This window comes from Micropterus dolomieu, linkage group LG08, assembly GCF_021292245.1.
Source record: "Micropterus dolomieu isolate WLL.071019.BEF.003 ecotype Adirondacks linkage group LG08, ASM2129224v1, whole genome shotgun sequence".
In the NCBI taxonomy this organism is placed as follows: Eukaryota; Metazoa; Chordata; class Actinopteri; order Centrarchiformes; family Centrarchidae; genus Micropterus; species Micropterus dolomieu.
In genome coordinates, this window is record NC_060157.1 from 15,965,120 (window position 1) to 15,985,156 (window position 20,037).

The window sequence follows — 20,037 nt, forward strand, 5'->3', positions numbered from 1 at the left end:
TCCACCCTTTCACATTATATACCTATGTCTCATTCCTAAAAACAAACCAAACCCCTAAGCAATCCTAGCTTGTACTGTACTACTGAACATGTTTTTGGTTTGTTTGCTCTTGTGCCTATCGAGTTTGAATGCATTTATTATAAGTTGCTAATAAGTTGCTAATGAAACATCCTATGTAAATAACCCTGCTTTTCCTTTTGTATTGTTACTTGTATTTTTACGTCACACTCGACACTGCGCTTCTTTGGGTCCTGAGCAATAACCTTTCTGAAAATCTTTCTCTCCCAAACATGCCTTAATGTACAGTCAATGCTTTTGACATGGTTACATTAAACCAATTCAATCAGGAGAGACTTCGACTGAGTGAATACCAACAATTTCTTGACATTTGATACCATGAATATGAGAATATGAATTTGCCGATTGCAATTCATCATTGAATGGGTGTGATGGAGCGGTAGAGGTATAGGGTGTGGGGTGGTGATGGCACAATGGACAAAAGACTATGCCTTTGTTGTGAGAGACTCGGGTTCAATCCCCCATCCACCAATGTCCCTGAGCAAGACACTTAACCCCTAGTTGCTCCAGAGGCGTGCGACCTGTATATGACATGTATAGCAATTGTAAGTCGCTTTGGATAAAAGCGTCAGCTAAATGAATGAATAAATGAAATGATGATGGAGTCTAGACACTGGTGGTGGTGATGAAAGGATGAAGAAAGTGTTGAGGATCTGGATGTGATGAGGAGAAGGTGAATGGGGTGGAGGAGGACTCCAGCGATTTGCACTGACAGCTGACAGCAGGGGGAGAGTTTAAAGTTTGATAGTGATCACATGATTGGCTTAGCTGATCGTGGCAAAATCTGATTGAATGAAGCATGAAGATAGTTTTCCTGGTTGAACTTATACTGAGCTACATTTGTTTTGTGAGAAGCATCCTCATTTGATGTTAATCCCCCAGCACTTCCAAAAATGGAGAAATAAGCTTTTTTTTTAAAGACAGCGCAGATACGCAGCGATTCTCGGGCAGATGTAAAATTTGCCATCAGGTCATGTACGCACAGTGGCCAACTCACTCTGTCTGCAGCTGTTTGAATTACTGACTCATTCAAGCTGTTAGCGGAGCTTTTTATCTTGACCTCAGAGCTCTGTTGACTTCACTGCATCCTCATCCTCTTCCCATAAAACAGTATTTGTTGATTCCGAGGTTAATAAAGGACTTGTGGAACTAAATACTCGCTCTTCAAAGAGAAAAAAAAAAGTAAAGAACCTCAGGGAAGGCAGTGACCTTTTCAGAGAGGATTGGCTTAAATCAGCACCACACCTCAACTTACTTTTGAGTCCTACTTAAAGATGGTTTGGTCTTTACAAACCAGACGGATGTGATATGTTCTTACCTTTTTTGTTGTCTTCGTTTCTTTTTGATGATAATATGGAGATAAGACTAATCAGACTTCCGCTGTACTCTGACTGATATGTATAATGACATTGAATGCTGTCATATCTAAGATTTAAAGAGACAGATATTACCTTTAGGCGTCAAAACTTTTTCTAAGCTCCTCTGACCAGGAGTTGAATAACCCAGTGCAAATCCTGGTGGCTGCACATATTTAACTTATTTGTAATATTTACACTTTAGAGACATTACCAGGAATGATAATAATAATTTCAGTCACCAAATATGTAATCGTATCTTTACTGGCCTTCCCCCTCCTGTCATAATATCACAAATTCTTGCTGGACCCAGCCGCCCTCTCAGCCCCTGCTTTCCTCCTGTCTGTGTTTTCCACTGAAAGAACATAACAAACCCTGGTCCACTTAGGCCTAATGCATTTTGGGTTAGCTAAGATTGGGTTTGATGTGTGTGCACAAGTGTATGAGGCTAGGTGTGGAGGTAATCTGGTTGAGGACAAGATAAACAATAGCTCTGCTTGCCTTCCAGGATCAAGTGTTCCCCCCTTTCACAGCTTGTAGTCCTTAGTACAGGCACGTGTGTGTACACATACAGTGACAAGCTTATGGGGCTCTTTAAGGTCACATGCTGACACATACTGTATATTGTTGACAGGTCAGTCAAATTCAAATCCATTTACACACATACTATGACACAGGTGCATATTTTGCCAGAACAGAACACAAGACAGTCTCCAATAATGTCCTCATTGACATTTTGTGTATATATTTTAACATTAACACGTGTTACTGCTAAGCCTACCTCATTATGCATGCCTGTATCTAAAGTGCAAAACCTTTCAAACATTTAGTTGTGCTCCATATGCTGCGCCTGTGGCTGTATCTCCCATAAGCAGGGGCCAACTTGTGCATATGGTTTATCTGGTGGGTTTGTTATAATGGGAAAGAGGCATTTGTTCAGATTGGCTAGTGCTAATAGTTAACAGACACTCCTTGGGCTTTTTTTCTAATGACAGGCAGAGCTACATGTACAGTCCCAGACTTATGTAGACCTGACAATAAATTGCTCAGTTTGCGTGCGTGCGTGTGCACGCTCACTTGATGATGTTTAAACGAGTGGTCTCAGCTGTTTCAACAAGTTAAACAATCTTCACAAACAGAGTAGACAGAGAAAAGTAAAGACACAGAAAAAAAGGGAGTAGAGGGAAAGATAATTCTAGGTTTCAAACTTCCTCTAGGATATTTTTCTCAGAGAACAAAGAATCAATCAGTGTAACTTTCTGTTTTGTTTTTTTTTAACTTTTAACTTTTACAGTTTGGTGGTCTCATAAAATCGCAGCCAAACAGAGAGAGACGGTAATTTTATAATGATAATTACTGAACTCTATATGACGGATGCCCTCGGGAGACAACTGATAGAAGCAAACCACAGAAAAGCACGCAGCCAAGGAAGTGGGGAGGGGGGCATGGTCAAGGGATGAGAGTGGATGAGGGTACAGATTGGTTCTGCTCCAGCTAGATTGAGACCCTGATCACATATTCAGGATTGACTTACCTTTCCCTTTCGGTTTCAAAGCTACCCATGCAGGACGATCTCACATCTGACTCTGTCTAATTGTCAGCATCCAATCTTTCAGTCCTAGAGGGTGTTAACATTTTAAAACAGGACTTTGTTCTTATAATATATTCTTATTTTCTATCTGTTATATCATTGTGTATTAACTTTTAGGTGCCAGCCAAAGTTGACGGGCTACCTGCAGGAAGCCCCACGGTAAGTTCTGTTATTTTATGCCTCTTGTTTGTTTGTGTTTTCATGTGTGTGTATATGTGTGGGTGCATGCAGAGACAATTTCAGCACATATCAGACTCACTCAGCGTTCGGGTGCCAGACTTGGCTTAACTTTAACATTTACAGTCATACCTTGTCATTCTTAGCTTTACTTGGTCAGCCTCAGCTGTACTTCATCAGCACCAAATGTAGTTTGTTATCTTCCGGTGTACTTTGTTAGGCTAACTTGTCAACCTGAGGTGTACTCCATTAACATCAGCAACACTTTGTCAGCCTCAGTTTTTCTTTTGTCAGATCCACCTGTACCTTCAGCTAATCCTTAGATGATGCCTCAAAACAGTTCCAAAATATATGCCATTTTTGAGGTACAGCTATGTGATTATGGTGCACATGTTGTAACTAATTTACTAAGTAACAACAAGAAACTAGGGGTTAAGTTGTCTTGCTTAGGGACACATTGGTGGATGTGTCACAGTTGGAATCGAATCCAGGTCTCACACACGTAAGACATGTGCGTCCACTGTTCCATTGCCACCCCAGTTAATTCTTATGTTGCTCCAGTGATCCAAAACTAACATGTAACTGGCTCATGAGGAGTTCCTAAGAAGAATGTGTTATTCAGTTTGCTGACAGGACAGCTAAGGCTAATGGATGTTATAGTAAGTGTGATAAATTGCAGTTTAAACAGAAATTCTAGCCTGACAATGATCTTAAAAAAGAAGAAAAGCTGAGTCAGAGCTCAACTGGCCACTGTATATGTGCTTTAATACTGCCTTAATAATAATGTATGCAGTATATTGTGGCTATTTTATTACCTAATGTATCCACTCCCTCTGTGTGTCCTGTCTTTCACCCGAAGACCCAGAACATGGACGAAGCACTCCGGAAATGTCCAGACATCACCGATCGCCTGAGGCTTCTGGAGCAGGAAGTGGCTCGCAACAAAGAGGAATCTGGGAGGTCACAAGCGGAGGTGGAGAGGCTTATGGCAGCTCTGAGGGATGCTGAGATGGAGAAATCATGCAAGGAGAAGAAAATAGCTGATCTTGAGAGGTGAGGGTCAAAAATTCAGTGACATTCATATCCATCACAAGACACCATGTGGGTGTCCTCAGAGAGCAGTGTCCTTCCAAGTGACCGGATCTTTGTAAGATCTCAAGTCATTCCTAAGTGCTCTATTTATAAAGAAGTAATCCATGAGACGTAAACTGTCTAGATTTTGTCCTCCCAGCACTTGAAACCACTTCCACGCTGCCATGCTTTTTGCCTGATGTAATCACACTTTAGAAATGCACACTGTGTGTTGTTTTTAAACATATTACTTAATGTTTTGTCATTTGTTTCTGTGTATCAACATCTGCAGACCTGGGTAAGTAGTTCTTAGTGTGCCTGTTAAGCATACCATCATAATACCACCAGCACCATCCATAGCCATCACTCTCAACGTCATGCCATGACGGCTGGGTTGATTTTAAACTTTCTCAGGTATAAAGTTGGAAACTGGGGCATTTTGGCTCCATCCGATCCCCAGGAAGCTCAGATTTGACTAAACCAGTGGGACAGTAAATGTACAATGCATTTACAGCAAAAAATCTCACCCTCATTCCTGTCACAGCAATAACACAACAAGAGACTTTATATGTTATTCTAATTTACGTAACCAGGGACGTATAGCCTCTCTATTGTGTTGACACTTGCATGGCTTCTTCACATTCATTGCTATCATGAGCCCTATCATGCTTGCTTTTCCTCATATCATACTGTGTTTTCACATATGTGTCTGTTAAACCCACCAAATAAGTGGTTTTGTCTCTGTATTTACTGTATGTTTTACTTTAAATGCACAAAGCAAGTCTGTGTGTGTGTGTGTGTGTGTGTGTGTGTGTGTGTGAATTTGACAGGCAGGCAGCCAGCAGCATGCCAGTAGGAGGTGGTGTATCCAGCCCAGACACTGGCTGTTTATACTACTCTGTTTATTACTGGCACTGAGCTACTCAATTATCATCTGATTTATGGATTGGTATGGTGTGTGTATGTACCTAAATGATTGTTTGTTTAAGTGGTTGTTTTAGTGCCAACGCAGAGGCACTGTATGAGTGTTTGCGTGTTTATTTACCTCACGTGTGTGCGTGCATGTGTGAAAAAGAATGGGGAACGTTTTTGTATCTGTACACAGTGTGTACCTGCACGGCTTTACAGTTACAGTTAGTAGTGTGCTGTTTGGCATGTCTGTAAATATAGATTGATAGTGGGTGGGTTCTCTGTTGGTGGATCGCCAACTGCACAGAAGAAGCTGTGAAAGAAACATTTTTTTAAACACACGTTGGCCCCATCACGTGTGTTAACGCTAGCTATGGTTCTGAATGGTTTAAAATGCATCTGGACGGGCTGCATGTACTGGATCCAGCACGGTTTCCTGCCTCGTTCATTGCCCATTTTACAGACTCTCTCACTCTGGCATGGAAGCCGTTTGCTGACTCAAACTGTGTGGGAACACATGAGCATCTAGTATAATAGGGATACAGTAGCTCCCGCGGAGTTTGTTCACACAGTCTACTCTGTTTCCATGTATGTGTGCATGCGTCATGCCTCTACCTCTACATGCGTCTGCTGCTCACATGTAGCTGTCACCAGAGTGTGCCCATGCACATGCGTGTGTCAATTTGTGCGTTCAGTTTCTGTGCATGTGTGCGCGCAGCCAGTCGAGGTACAGGAGCATCTAAGGATCAAGCCTCGGAACAGCTTCTTTCCCCTCAGCTCGTCCATCTTATCGGGGCTGTTGTGTCATTAATGTCAGCCAGCTACTCCTATCGGTCTGACCCCTCCCCTCTGGTCAGCGCTTAGGTCAGAGGTCACATGCATGTCAGCTGCAGGTTATCAGAAAAGGATCTCCTGCAGTCAAACACTGCCACTGTTAACATATATAAAATAGAACAGAATGAAAAAGAATAGAATATTTAGTTATAAGTTATAAGCCCATGAACATCCTTAATGTACTTATTTTTTTAGTACATATGGCTGCTGTACAGAACAGTGAACAGCATCAATCATCGTTATTGTAGTGTCACAGTATCAGTGGAAATTCTGATTTAACAAAGACACTGCACATAAAGACAGACGCAAGAGTCTTTGCATACTGTATGTATTGCATGTGTAATGTGACAAGCATGGGCTGACGAGGCGAGCGTCTCCGTGTGCTGATTGGACTTCTGTGTAAGACTGTGCGAGATGTGTCTGGGCAGAGGATGAATTTCTTTTTAATCAGAGTGTTTCTTTTGGAACACGGTCAGATGGCCTATTAACCACTATCTAGAAGGAGAGAGAGAGAGAGAAGAACATAGGAAATAGACACTTTCTCATCCAGTTGGCAATGCAGCAGAGGGAGTCAAAGATGAATGTAGCCAGCAGGTCACTGTAATAAATACCTTCCAGCGTAGGGGAGACTCACTCACAGCTATTTCATAGCTTAGATCTCACAGTGATCTATTGTAAGTCCTCAGTGATAGCATCGGGTAGTTGATTCTTAGGGTTTTATTTACTCTTATGTGTGTAGGTGTAATTCCTAACTAATCTGGCTAAGAGATCAGAAACTGTGAACAGGCTTTGTGGAAAGCATCTGTATCAGCTGTTAACACTAATGCTAATAGTTGGATTTGTTAAGTAGAGCCCAGAAAGCCACGGTTACTGATCTCCTGGAGCAGTTTGTGCAGATACAGTGGACTAAAATGGAAAAACTGAAGTATTCTAATCTTTTCCTTATGCATTTAATCAAGTAGCACTTTGAGTGTTTGCCCTGCATCGTTTATGCAGTTGGTAACATGGTATTGAATGTCTAGTGAATGGTCTATTTGAAACATGACCAGTTTTAATTAACCTTAAACATCAGGAGTGTGTCTATATATTTAAGAAGATGCATTCAGGCCTCTGCAGTTTCAGACATTTGAGATATACATTGTGACGCAAGTTGTTCTAACATGGGAATTGGAAAAATGCTTTACTTTTTTTATATGTTGAGTGGACATCAAGCCTTGTTTCTTTTTCCTTCTCTCCTTCCTTCATGGCCATATATTGTAAACTAGTGGAATTATTTTGTATGGTCTTCCTCTTAATGCTCCTACAGCCCTATACTTTTTAATGTTTCTGCGGTGATGTGGGAGCTAAACTTTGAGAAATAAATCAGCCTCCCAGTCTGACTATATCACAGCTATTGACGTGGTAAGCACTTTGGTATGTAAGGGAGGGTTTCAGGAAAAGGGAGGTGTGTGTGTGTTTCAATATATACGTATGTATCTATGTGTGTGTAAATGTGCACGTGTGTGTCTAGCGTGAGACTGATGGGAATACATGTTGGTAGTGGAGATTGGCAAGGGTCTGTTGGCTGCTACGAATCGGTGGTTGTTGGCTGACAAATATTCATACACTCCCAAACAAACATTTGCACACATAAACATTCACATATAATGTTTGGCATTATGCCTATGGCTGTAATCAAACTCCAGAAGTTGAAAGCATCATTCTTTTGAATACATACACTGCATGCGTTCAAGCCATGAGCACATAACCTCCCAAGTCTCTGTATATTATATTTCTGCATGGACATGTTTGTAAACAGCGTTCATTTCTGTGTGTATTTGCAGGTGTCCATCTAGTTTTAATGGCCCTTTTAGCTTCGAAAATGGCCTGTTAATTTGCACCTGCACCAAAGAGGCGGTGTTGTGCAATGCCCTGCATACAGTTAATCACATCGCATTTTATCACATTTAAACAAGTGGACACACAAACAGACTAAACACTTCTTCCCTTTTAACCTCCTTTTTGTTTCGCCTTGTCATACACACACACAGAAAATATATAAAGGCAGCAGTGGAGCAGTATTTTTATTGCGATAAGACATGTCCAAGCTCCATAAAGCATCAATCAGTCATAAACATATTTGTTCTGTTTGGATCTTTCAGCACTGCATCTACATAAGCAACCTCAGATAAAACTTCAGACTCCAGTGTTAACCCAACTACCTTGCACTACACTTTAATAGTCCCCTCTTTTTCTCCTTCTCTCCCCTTTTCCTGTACCTCTCCTTTTTCTGCACTGCAAAAAAAATGCATTTAATTCTGATCATATTTGCCTCTTATTCTATATATTATGCGAAACTGTGTGGTAACTCCCATGGTGTGTCCCTGTATGCTTATAATCAGAGGATTCTTTTCCACTGTGCTGTTTATTAAAAGAGAAGAGGAAGAGACAGGCTAAGAATTAAGAGTTATGAAGGAGAGATAAAAATCTGGATTTTTAAATAAATAGGGTTATTACTACTTTTGACCATTATTTACCCAGGAAAGCTTGACTGAGAATGCAAATGCTTTTCCAGCAACACCCTACTTAATATTCAGCAGTTTCCCACATTCAGATCTGGGAGCAGCCCGTTGTGACTGCAGCTTCCTGCTGCTCTACTGGAGCCTTTCAGTTACTCTTTGTGCTTTTGCTCAAGGGCACATCAGCAGCAGTCCTTGCATGGGAGAGGTTAGCAGATCATTCATTTATTTTAATTTACTCAGTGGCTTTCTGAATGGAAGCAAGTTTTAAGAGTCAAAAATGAAATGAGAGACAAACAAAGTGATAATAGAAAAAGAGAGTGGAAAAGATAAAGAAAGAATTATAGAAATATGTCAAATTGTCAAATATACAAGGTGAAAAAACAATCCCCCCCCCAAAAAAAGAGTTGTGCTTTCACAGCCAGAAATAATGCGGAGCTGCTTATGTTGGAAGGCGGACGTGTCGAGAAGCAAGAGGAAACGTGAACGATTACTTATTACGCTCAGTTTAGGAAATGGCTGGATTCATGCACAGTGCTCTCTCTCTCCCTCTCACTTAATCTTTCTATGAAATGCCACAGCAATAAAATACTATTTTCCCCCTGTGAATTTACTCATTTTGGCAATCAACAAATCACAATTCTCCTTCATATTTTCCACTCACATGCAGCCCAGCCCGTCTGCTCCTTATTCACACTCTACGTGCCCTCATTTGCCTTCAAATTGGTCAAAACACTTACTTCATTTTGCACTGATGGGTTCATGAGGGTATATCATCTATCAGAAGGGACCAGCGTGTCTGCTGGTTTATACACCTGTGCCAGCAGCGGCTGCATGTGATAGCTGATATGCCCTCATGGCAAGTTTGTTCTCCATGGACATGCCTCTGAGCTTATAAAAACACACATAGAGACATCAGAGATTAGAATATATCCTCCTTTCCTCCTCCTCTGTGTAAATATTGGCCCATGTGCATATACTGTGTACATATACTTCATACATAGTGGTAACAGAATCGAATGATAATCTTTAATTACGCAGCACTTTTGAAAACCCACGCATAAAGATGATTAAAAAAACTAATAAAATCAACACCTGGATTTTAAAAAAAAAAAGACAAAAGAAAAAAAACAGAGACTTGAAACAACAGGCCTAATAAACCAACACTGTGTGTGTGAGTTTTTGTACAGGGGGAGTAAGATCAGACATATATACTGACATAAAGTACTCCCTCCCTACTCTGTCTTCTGTTATTATAACAAATATTTCCTCAAATATTTTGAAAGGGACTATGTTGTGTGTGTGTTGATAAGGTGAGTGTGTATTACATTTATTCATCATCTTGTTAAGTATAGTTCACATTAATTGCACACCAACATCACTCATAAAAGCTGACACACACACATAGACACACACACACGCGCACACACACACACACACACACACACACACACACACACACACACACCTTTCTAAGGGCTGTGACAGCAAATATTTGACCATATGTGGGGGCAGTTTGTAGGCTTTGCCCAGAGTAAACACACCAGTGTGGATATGGAATAATAATGTGGCGCGTTTTAGCAGCTGCTTGGTCACAGCCTGTTTACAGTGTTGGAGGGTTCTCTTAAGCGCTAATTTGTCACTGTCAGCTTTGTTGCACTTTCTATGCATTTTTTTTTATGTTGAGGCCAAACTGGGAGCTCAAAGAGTGTTTAGGTTCTATTTTGAGAGTGTTTGTGAGAAGATATAGATTGTGTATAAGTGCTTGTTTGTATCTTATGGTGCATGGGTTTTGTGGGTTCATGTGTGTCTACCAGTGAGTGTATTGAGTGTGAGTGTTTGTGTACTATGCATATTTCTATATATATTTAGGTGTGTGTGCAGCATAGTTCTGTGGCTAAGTAAGTTTGGTAATTGACAAGAAGCCGGTCTGTATAACTTTTTTTATAGCAATAGCAACACTTTAGAAGAAAAAATTAAGAACTATTAGCGATTACAAAACATTTCGTAAAACAGGTTTTATCTCAACACAAGTCCTTCTCAAGTTCTGAGAATAGCTCAGTGTGACAAGTGGCTGAGCTTGAGAACGTTCTCTATTCAGATAGACACGGATTTGAATCCCGTGAGTTGTCTATTTATCTTTGTTATAATGGCAATGAAAGCTCTCAGGGATTTATTCATTACGGTACTTTCATGAATTTTATGGTATCTCTTTTTATATTTCTGTTTGTAATGAAGACTAGAGAACACCCATCTTCCTCATAGGCCTAGAAATGTATACATGAAGGTAATATTAAAAGTCTTGTCTTTACATTCTCTGTTTTGTCCTTTAAGCTTTGTAGGACCACTGGGTGACTAATATTAAATGAAGTTATTATGAACAGATGTGTAATCTGTAAGAAAAACACCTGCTGTTTGTAGATGGTCTACACTAAGATACTTAGTACTGAAATAATGCAACCCTACCCATGACCTGACAAACACATTTTACAGTACTTTTACAAGTGCATTTAAAAAAGCTTCACCTTAAATATGTTTGTTCAGCAGGATTATCTAACATTTCCTGCTTAAAACACATTACATCCACCTCCTAAGACTGCATTTTCTGCTATCTATAATGTACTCACCATGAACTAAGCATATAACCACAGGTCAGGAGCTGTAGTTTGAACTATGCAACTTAACGACAGTGGTCACGAACGTTTGTCGAAACTACTACTGCGTTGCTTATGAAGGTTCGTACCATGTAAATTACCAACTTAGTTACCTCCATAGTTCGTACTAGGGTTTTGGGAAACAGTTGCGTCGCAACTGCATAGTTCCAACCAAGGAAGTTGCTTCTGTAGTTAGCAACGATGCTTTTGGGAAAGGCACTCCTGGTTGGTTAATACATTGTTTAGCTCTGTAATCAACACCTCAGCAATGCACTGACAGCAGATTTATTACCCTGTGTGTGTTTCTGGCAGTGTCTATAGATGTTTTTTTAAAAACACATTCCCTTATGTGTGTGTGTGTGTGTGTGTGTGTGTGTGTGTTTGTGTCACCTTTATCTTCTTTTCTGTTGACTTACCTCTTGCACATATCTCTATTTCAGAATGTGTGGTTGTGTGCGTGCACGTGCTTGCGTCTCCTGTCAGCATGTGTTTGTGTGTTTTGTTGGTGAAAGATTTACACAGCAGTGTCTCACCTCCATCGGCCAAGTCTTATCTTGTCCCAGTCTGCCATGTTACCAAGACTAGACATACACATAGCACTTCTCTGCTTTACTGTGCACACTGTAGCTTTTCCATTTACCTGTATGATGCAGAATGCATGCCTTGTTTTCACAATGGAAATAAAGCTATAGTCATATATGTATTTGTATATTTGTATATTAAATGAAATGGGGCCATTGTATATTGGGCATAGGATGTGTGCATACATTTTTACATACATAGAGGATATACACTGTGGTTATATTGTGTGGTTTTATGATTGGTTTACATTTCTTTATTTATTGAGCATCTGTTTATCTGTTGTCACCCATCTTTCTCCATCTGAAGGCAAATCAAGTCTCCTAACATCCAGAAGCAGACGGTCCCGGGTGAGATGAGGAAAGATGCCCTGACTGATGGACATTCACACTCTTTATCGCAGGTTTGAATATGTGTGTGTGTGTGTGTGTGTGTGTGCACATGTGTACATTCCTTGGCCTCTAGTTAAGCTCTTCATCCAGTAAGGGCTTATTCATTTCATACTGTTCTAATTTTTCCTGCCCTCTTCTCTTCTTGTCTTTCCTCATCACCTGTTTTGCAAGCCGTTCCTCAGAAAATAATATCTTGTCACCTTCCTATATCCCTACATTTTGCTCCCTGTCTTCTCACTTCATCTCTGTATATTTCTGCTCTTCTGAGAAGAGAGAGCCCTGTTCCAGTCTTCCATGCCTCCCTCAGTGCATCTCAGAGTAAGTCCTGAACGGAAGAGACAGGCATTTAGTTCAGCTGAAATCAGCTCCATACGCCAGTCAGGAGCAGTTGCAAAATGGCTCAGATGGAAAGAATAAAGAAGTGAGTCTGGGTCAAGCAGTAGAGAGAATCTTGATTAAGTAATTTAATGTATTACCATATATTGACCTGAGATAATACTTGTGTGTTAGTGTTAGATTAGAGCTCAAGTTCAAGTTTGTCATTGATCCATATCAAAACCCGGCCGATATGGAAATCAGCATTTAAAAATGTCAAACAATGGGATGCCACCCATTCATCACTCATCAGAGCATCGCTCTATGGATGTCAGTTAGTCCACCAATTTAGTTCATCGTAAAAACTATTGAATGGTCAAACCTTGACTTTTAACCATTGGGTAAACTTTTCAATTTCCCTTTGGTTTATGACCAAATACCTGAAAAAAACATTATCATCAGCCTCAGTTGCACTTAGTTTTTGGTGCTAGTCATTAAAGACAATGCAATCTGATGTGCTACGAGTGTTACATTTTACAGTTAAAGGGCTTTCTGGTATTTGAACAAAAATGTTGGCATTTCTGCATTATTATTTCTTCTTTTTTGTTTATTTCTTCTCAGTCAACATATGCGCCACTGTACTCAATATTAAAGCATTAAACATTATCTAAGATGTGCATGTGCATTTGTTATGATTACGTTATGATCAAAAACTAGCAAGTCATCGAAGAATTCCAGTTCAGGTTCAAGTTTGCTAACATGAACATGAAGATTTATAGCTAGCGGCTTAACCTCTGTGGCCAATTCTGCAAGCACAACAAGAGAAGACAAAGTGAGCCAGCTAATAAGTTATTACTTACAAGTCCAACAGAAAGAAGGCAAGCTCGGCATGTGTCCTTCAACCTTTCAGCTCTTTTAGCTCAAGCCAAGCAGGCAAAAGCCGGTCTGATATTTACTCATCACTCTTCTCTTTTTCTCTTCCTCTCTTCCTCCAAAACTTCTCTCTTTGCAGCCTCTGCCATGATATAGATACTGAGAATCGTGAGCTATCTTCTTTCAAAGAACTTACATTGTACAGATATACTCTTTGCTGCTTCTTATAGCTTGCTTGTTGAAGAGTTGTCTTGGTGCTGTAAAGCATTACACTGTTGTCGCATAGGTTTTCTGCCCGGGACAGACTGCACTCACTCTAATACAAGTCAGTGTAGCATCAAAATGATTTTAAAGCTGTTATTTAAGATAGAAAATACTACATAATGTTGCTTTAATAACAGTATTGCAAACAGTATTAAAAAGATTAGCAACAATACTGTAGAACATGTAAAAATAAGACTGCATAAGAGTTAGGATATGGAGGGACCACCACATATTCCAGCTATATCTTATAAATACATGCTGTATTTATTGCATTCTGTATATTATGTTTGCTCAGCAGTCAGACTTGCGTTATAGCCTCTATCTCACTCCCTTTCCTTTGCTTTCTCTCTCTCTCTTTCTCCATTTATCTCTGGGTCCATCAGGAACACAGCACGCTCCGAGGGTAAACACAAACAAACAGGGCCTTCCCTCATTGCCCCCTCTCCCCATCCATCCAGGAGAGTTTATGTGGGACGGAGTGATAGCATCTCGTCTCCATCGCGCCACGTTGCACAAACACAGAGAAAACACACATCGGAAATGTTCACTTCAAGCCTTTTATTTCTCTTTTATCTGTAATGGAGACGCATCAGCGACCCCCACCCCTCTATTTAGAGACACAAGGATAACTATAGAATCTCTTTTTTTTTATCTGGGGACAGTTAAAGAAGTACCCACATTCCAGGATTTTCTTTCACTCTAAGCTTGTTTCCACATTCTATACACTAGACTGAAACTGTATATGAGACCTCTGGCCCTGCACACAAACTTAACATTTTTTAAATTATGAAACAGGACACAAATTGTAGAAGTTGATGCTGCACACTTAACTTTTTTGACAGAGACAGAGACAGATGTTTGTGTCTGCCTGGGTCAGGCTATGTGGCTAAGTGGTTTGTATGTGTGTGTGTGTGTGTGTGTGTGTGTGCTGAGGATCATAGGTACACAGCTGCTGGAAATGTGCATTCTCTCACTCTTTGCTCGTTTATTTTAGTGATTATAATCCCTCCATCAAACCAGAAAGGGCCAGACTCTGTAATGATCCTTCCCAGGGGCATTAGGTGATGATTGGTGCTGCAGAGGCAATTATCTTCCCATTTCTCCCCCCTCTCTGTGTCTCTTGCCCCTTTTCCCATTCTTTTTATTCTTGAAAGCCAGCAATATTCTCTTGTTACTAATAAAACTCACATACAACACACAGATATGCACTGACACAGACACACAGACAGACAGACGGACAGATATGCTGCACATGTGCACACATACACACACAGGCAGACACAGCTCTCTGGTCGGGTTTCACTCGGGGGTCCCGCAGTGGCAGCCCCATCTCAGTGGGGTGTGTGTGTGTGTGCGCGTTTGCGTGTGTGTGCATGTGTCTGTTGGGCGGGGTCAGACCGGTACTTGTTGATTCTGGTGCATCGAATTACTGCCCGTCTGTCACATCCAATTACAGCTTTGGACTGCTGACGCACACAGCCTGCCTCTGTACGTGTGTGTGTGTGTATGTGTGTGCGGGTGTTTGTCGCTCACCTCCAGCTGTGTCGTGCTGACTTGACGAGCCACAAGTATCCGCTTGTGATTTGGCAGGCTTGGCATTATTTTCAACACACTCAGTGATAATCCCATTGCTCCTGTTTTAGTTGGTGTCAGTGAATTAGTCAGTTAATTAGCCATAAATCGTCTTTTTTATGAAGAAGCCCGATTTTTTTTTATACTTGTCATGAACTGGCTTGATATAGTAGCTATTTATGATATGGGTACCATCTCAGAATTCACTTTTTCCTCTTTAATTTTTATTAGGAGCAGTTAATAAGCCATTCATATGCATCCCACTCGTCTCATTAAATGACTTTCACTTGACTCAGTTTTTCATGCATTCAGCATGTCCTTTTTTGCCGTCACAATAGATTTGCCATGGCACTGTTTAGCCTGGAGCTCCCTTTATACAATAAAAAACATTGGTCTATTCAGAGTGCTGTCAGACTTATTAATAACATTACACACACACACACACACACACACTCATGTTGAGCTCCATATATCTGCAATGCTGCAATTGTTTCCAAGCATTCCGAATGCAATAACTTGCTTCTACAAGCAGCCATTTCTGAGATGAAATGTCAGTTTAAGAGTTTGTTGCGAAGCATCGCAACATTTCGCAATAAAGTCCGCAATTTAAAAAAACCCCAAACTTTTTGCTTTGTTGCTGTCTGGGGAGAGTTTCCTATGCATCCTTGTTTCTTCTAAGAATATCTATTGCTTGTACTGTGTCATATTCATTTGCTTGATGAAGATGATACAATTGAATGTGACTTTTATTTTATTTCCTAAATCTGATCTGGTGTTTTTGGCTAGTGTGGATTTTCCACTTTTCTAGCTTCTTCTTTAGCACAATTCAGGTTTTGTTTTGCAACTCGTTGTACAGTTTGAAAGTGTCTCCTCAACCAAGGATTCTGCCCTGCCCCCAGAAAAGTGTGAACGTGTGAACTTGAAGGCGAGTCAACTTTCGAGGAGTAGGAGAGAATGTATTTTTAAAAAATGAGAGAGAGAGAATCGGGCAGTTTATTATTTCTGTCCAGTGTTTTCTTTCACAGTTCCATCACCCAGTGTGGAGAGGGATCTCTTTCCCCCTCCTCACCATAGGTGTCAGAGAGGCCACACACAAACTGTGCATGTGAGTGTGCACAGTCTACTCCGCACCCTCACTCACACATGTGCACACTAATATGGAAAGCAGCAAAGGTCACAGCACTTACACACTCTCTCTCTCTCCATCACTTATGGCTCTCTTCTGTCTTGGCTGTGACTCTTTTTTTTTCTAAGAGAAGTGTTGTTCTTCTCTCACCACAACTTTTCCTCAAGTCTCTTCCTTTGCTTCTATTTTACATGGATTGGATTCTTTTTAGCAGAGGGACCAACAAATACCTTTTGCCAATACAGTGTGATTCTAGTGCAAAAACATCTGATGAGGATTTTTCTTAACTATACTCAAAGAAAAACACTCTCTCCCTGGCTTTTGCTACTTTGCTTCCAACCCTCCTCCCGGTCCTCCTCTGCTGAACTACTTTCGCTCCCACCCCCACCTCCCCAGCTTCCTCTTTCAGCTTCCCAGGATGCCATGCGGGAGACAGCGGAGCGGATCAGGGAGTTGGAGAAGGCACTGAGGGAGAGCATGAACACCTCCGCACATAGGGAGGCTCTCTGGGCACAAGAGGAGGGTGCCCGTGTTCAGGCCCAGAGAAAGGTTTACCTGACGTTTCACACACTGATGGAACACACACACAGATAATCTTATGCATCCCTACACAGACGGTGTGGCCTACCTTTAAAACTGAGTGCAGGTTATCAGCTCACCTAGGAACGTGAATACGTGTGGAACTTATCGGCACCCCCATGTGGGGAAGAGTGTAGCTGCAGGCTGTGGTTTATGAATGATCCTTAATCACTTAGTTTGGAGCTCATAACCAACAAATATCAATATTACAAAATGGATGAATGTCTTTTGCTTCCTGTGTGTTTCATTCTCTAAACATGCTGTTTGATTTTTCTCCTTCTAGACTGAAATTTTAGGCTGAAAGTTCCTCCTTTCATTTTCGGTCGCTCGATAAGTTTGCTGCTTCATGCTTGAAAATGTGAGCATACTGTATGTTTAGCCTATTGTGAGTTTATGTGCATGCAATCAGAATTCATCAAGTAGTATACTTTAGACTTGCAGTCTTGATGGAGTACAGGCTCCCCTTTCATTCTGTATGTCCTGCTGTCTATCTGTCTTTCTGACCGCCAGCTGGTCGGTCTGCATCTTTAAGTGGGTCCAAAAAAAGCATGTGTGTACATTCATATGTGTGTGTGGGAGCGTAGGTGTGTCTGTGGTGGGAAAGAGAAACAAGGCGAGGGAGTGTGTTTCCTCCTGGTGTGAGCGTGCATTTGAATGAGAATTACCTTGCCCCACTGATGAGAGCCACAAGTAATATGAGCGCGATCTGCGGTTAAAACAAGAAATAACATTTTGAGGCAGAATGGTGGCTGTATTGCCTCAAATACACATTCGAAGACAGAAGCAGCTAGAGGAGAACGAGATGAAGCGAGGAGATTGGTGGACAGAGAGGGGAATGTAAGAGAGGGTCAAACTCAGTTTAGAAAATTCAGCGAGAGCCAATGCTAACTGTGGCTTGTTTTTTCCTCTTTTTTTGTGGGCAATTTCTGTACTTTACATGCTTGACTTGCAGTCAGCATGGATACTTTGTTTATCAAACAATATTCTGATCTACTGAGAGGTCAGAAAGAAAAGTATATTTAGGTCTGTGGGACTTTTCGCACGCATAGAAGTGGATGATTCAGCTTTGACCTAAGTTTACCCGTGTGTAGCCAATGAATCAGGGCAATCCTTTCCTAACTTGTGTAACATTAACACTCATTGACCCCAAAAAGTCATCGTCAACTTGCTTTTATTTCAAGTCAATCCAGTCCCTACACGTGGAGAACATACTGAGCCAGTATACAGTCATACTGGCAACTGCATTTCACACGTATTGAGCCAGAGTTGCGATGTCCGCTAAAGGAAAGATACCCAATTGGCCTGGCACTCAAGCTGCTCAGTCGTCGAGTCCCACTGCTCGATGCTGTCAACTTACTGAACTTTGTGAGCTGGCTTGACGTCACGGGATAGTGAGGCCATTAACATGCAGTTACACAGTCGTCAATCAGCTGCTGCCATTGTTTCTTCAGACTGGAGAAAAAGAGAGTGTGTGGGGAGGGATGTTGGAGGCTAATAAAGAGATGAACACGTCTTTCTGAAACATCACCTGACCCTGGCACCGTTTCAGAGCGCCCTGCCAGACTCACTTTCTCACATTGCCCCCACCCCTCTTTTCTTGATTTCTTTCTTTCTTTCTTCTCTCCTCTGTCCCGGAGTAATCAGTCTCATGACATGTAATGCGCTGAAAGTCTTCCATCAGCCTGACCTGCTGAAATGGAGCATGGGTAATGCCCCGGGTCACTTTTCTTCACACCCCCACTCTGTAAGTCTCTCCCTCCGTCTCCGCTTCTCTCTGTCTCTTGCCTTTCTCCTGACATCATTTCTGCTGTTCGTCCATTGTCATAAGCCTCGTTCTTTCCCATGCGCCTTCTTAAATTGTCTCGCCCAATTATCCCCACACTGTCTCTCCTCTCTTCGGCTCCTGTCCCTCTCCCTCTCTTCTTCGCTGTGGCGTTTGAACTAGGCCTTTGAACCAGCAACACCGATGCAAATGGACAAGACGGATTTGGCCCTTACCTCTGAGCCCCCAATCAGCTTAGCAACTAAAGGGGCTTTGGGCCAGTCTTAGTGAGCCTTAGGCTGGCTGGGGGGCTTTGCCTTGAAGTTGAGCTAAATTAGCACGCACAGGCTGACTGCTAAGCTGATTAGGTCCCTAATTTTACTAAAATGCATTGTATTCCTTATTAATGATGTGATTGTGATTTGAGGGCTAGCCTGGGTGGTGGACTAATGGGGGGGAGGCGGTAGGTGCATAGGGGTCGATAGACATGTGGTGGGTGTAAATGGAGTTGTGTGTGTGTCTGACCCTTGGCTTTCAAGATGAAAAGACTGACTTTGGATTCTGTTAAGCCTGAAAGAAGACATCAAACCTTAAATGTGGTGTGATTTTGGACACTTGGATATCCTGTTGATATTGGGTGTAATACCTGCTGAGGTCAACTGATGGATGTGGGGTGTATTTTATTTAAAACAATGCTTTGTTACATTTCTTGGAAGGTATGACTGAAAGTTGTCATTTTCCCACCATTTCAAATTTCTAGATTCCCCACTGGCTTTGCTTTTACCCTTTTTTTCTCTCTCACTCCATATGTGATATTCATGAACAGTCCGTGAGCACATTATCTGACATCTGTGAAACACACCCAGTAAAGCGGCGGAGATGGAGAGTGTCCTGAAAATGTGTGAACGATTTGGCCCCTTCATAAAAGAGGCCCATTCCTTTTTTCATGTCCTACCCCATGGAGTGTTTTCCCCTAAAACTCCTTTTCACATTTTTTTCTTCGCTTCTCCTTCACTTTGTTTCCCTTTGTTGATTTGAGATCCAAACCTTTATTTATCATTTGACTATCTTATATCACAAATCATCAGAATTGAACAAAAATAAATTCATATTCCGGCAGTCTACCATTTGCATCGTCTGATCAAGCCAGCCTAGTAATGTTTCCTATTGTAAAGTACTTGTTGTTTGACAATTAGATGCTTCCTGTCTGAGGATAATGGTGCCCTGAGGTCACATCCTGTCAGACACTCATGTTGGACACACAGGCCTGCATGGCTGGAAGGCACGTGTGTGCCGTGGGAGGAGATGTAGTTGAGCGGCTGAACATTATTCTCACCTGCTCTAAAGTAGAGCCACACTTGAGAGTGAGATAAAAAATAAGTGGAGAAAGGTGGGAGAGAAGAGGGAA

At 41.4% G+C, this 20,037-nt stretch overlaps 1 protein-coding gene across 9 annotated transcripts in view; it reads left to right on the forward strand.

Annotated features, from left to right (window-relative positions):
* The window catches only part of LOC123974780 (ERC protein 2), a 166,059-nt gene that overhangs the window by 64,907 nt on the left and 81,115 nt on the right, over positions 1–20,037 (forward strand). For 8 of the 9 annotated variants that reach the window (XM_046055673.1, XM_046055678.1, XM_046055677.1 and 5 more), the window contains 4 exons: positions 3,142–3,183; positions 4,061–4,254; positions 12,056–12,149; positions 16,685–16,837. In XM_046055673.1, the coding sequence (XP_045911629.1) occupies positions 3,142–3,183; positions 4,061–4,254; positions 12,056–12,149; positions 16,685–16,837 (483 nt within the window). The remainder of the gene's footprint in view (positions 1–3,141; positions 3,184–4,060; positions 4,255–12,055; positions 12,150–16,684; positions 16,838–20,037) is intronic. The other variant, XM_046055679.1, reaches the window with a different exon arrangement.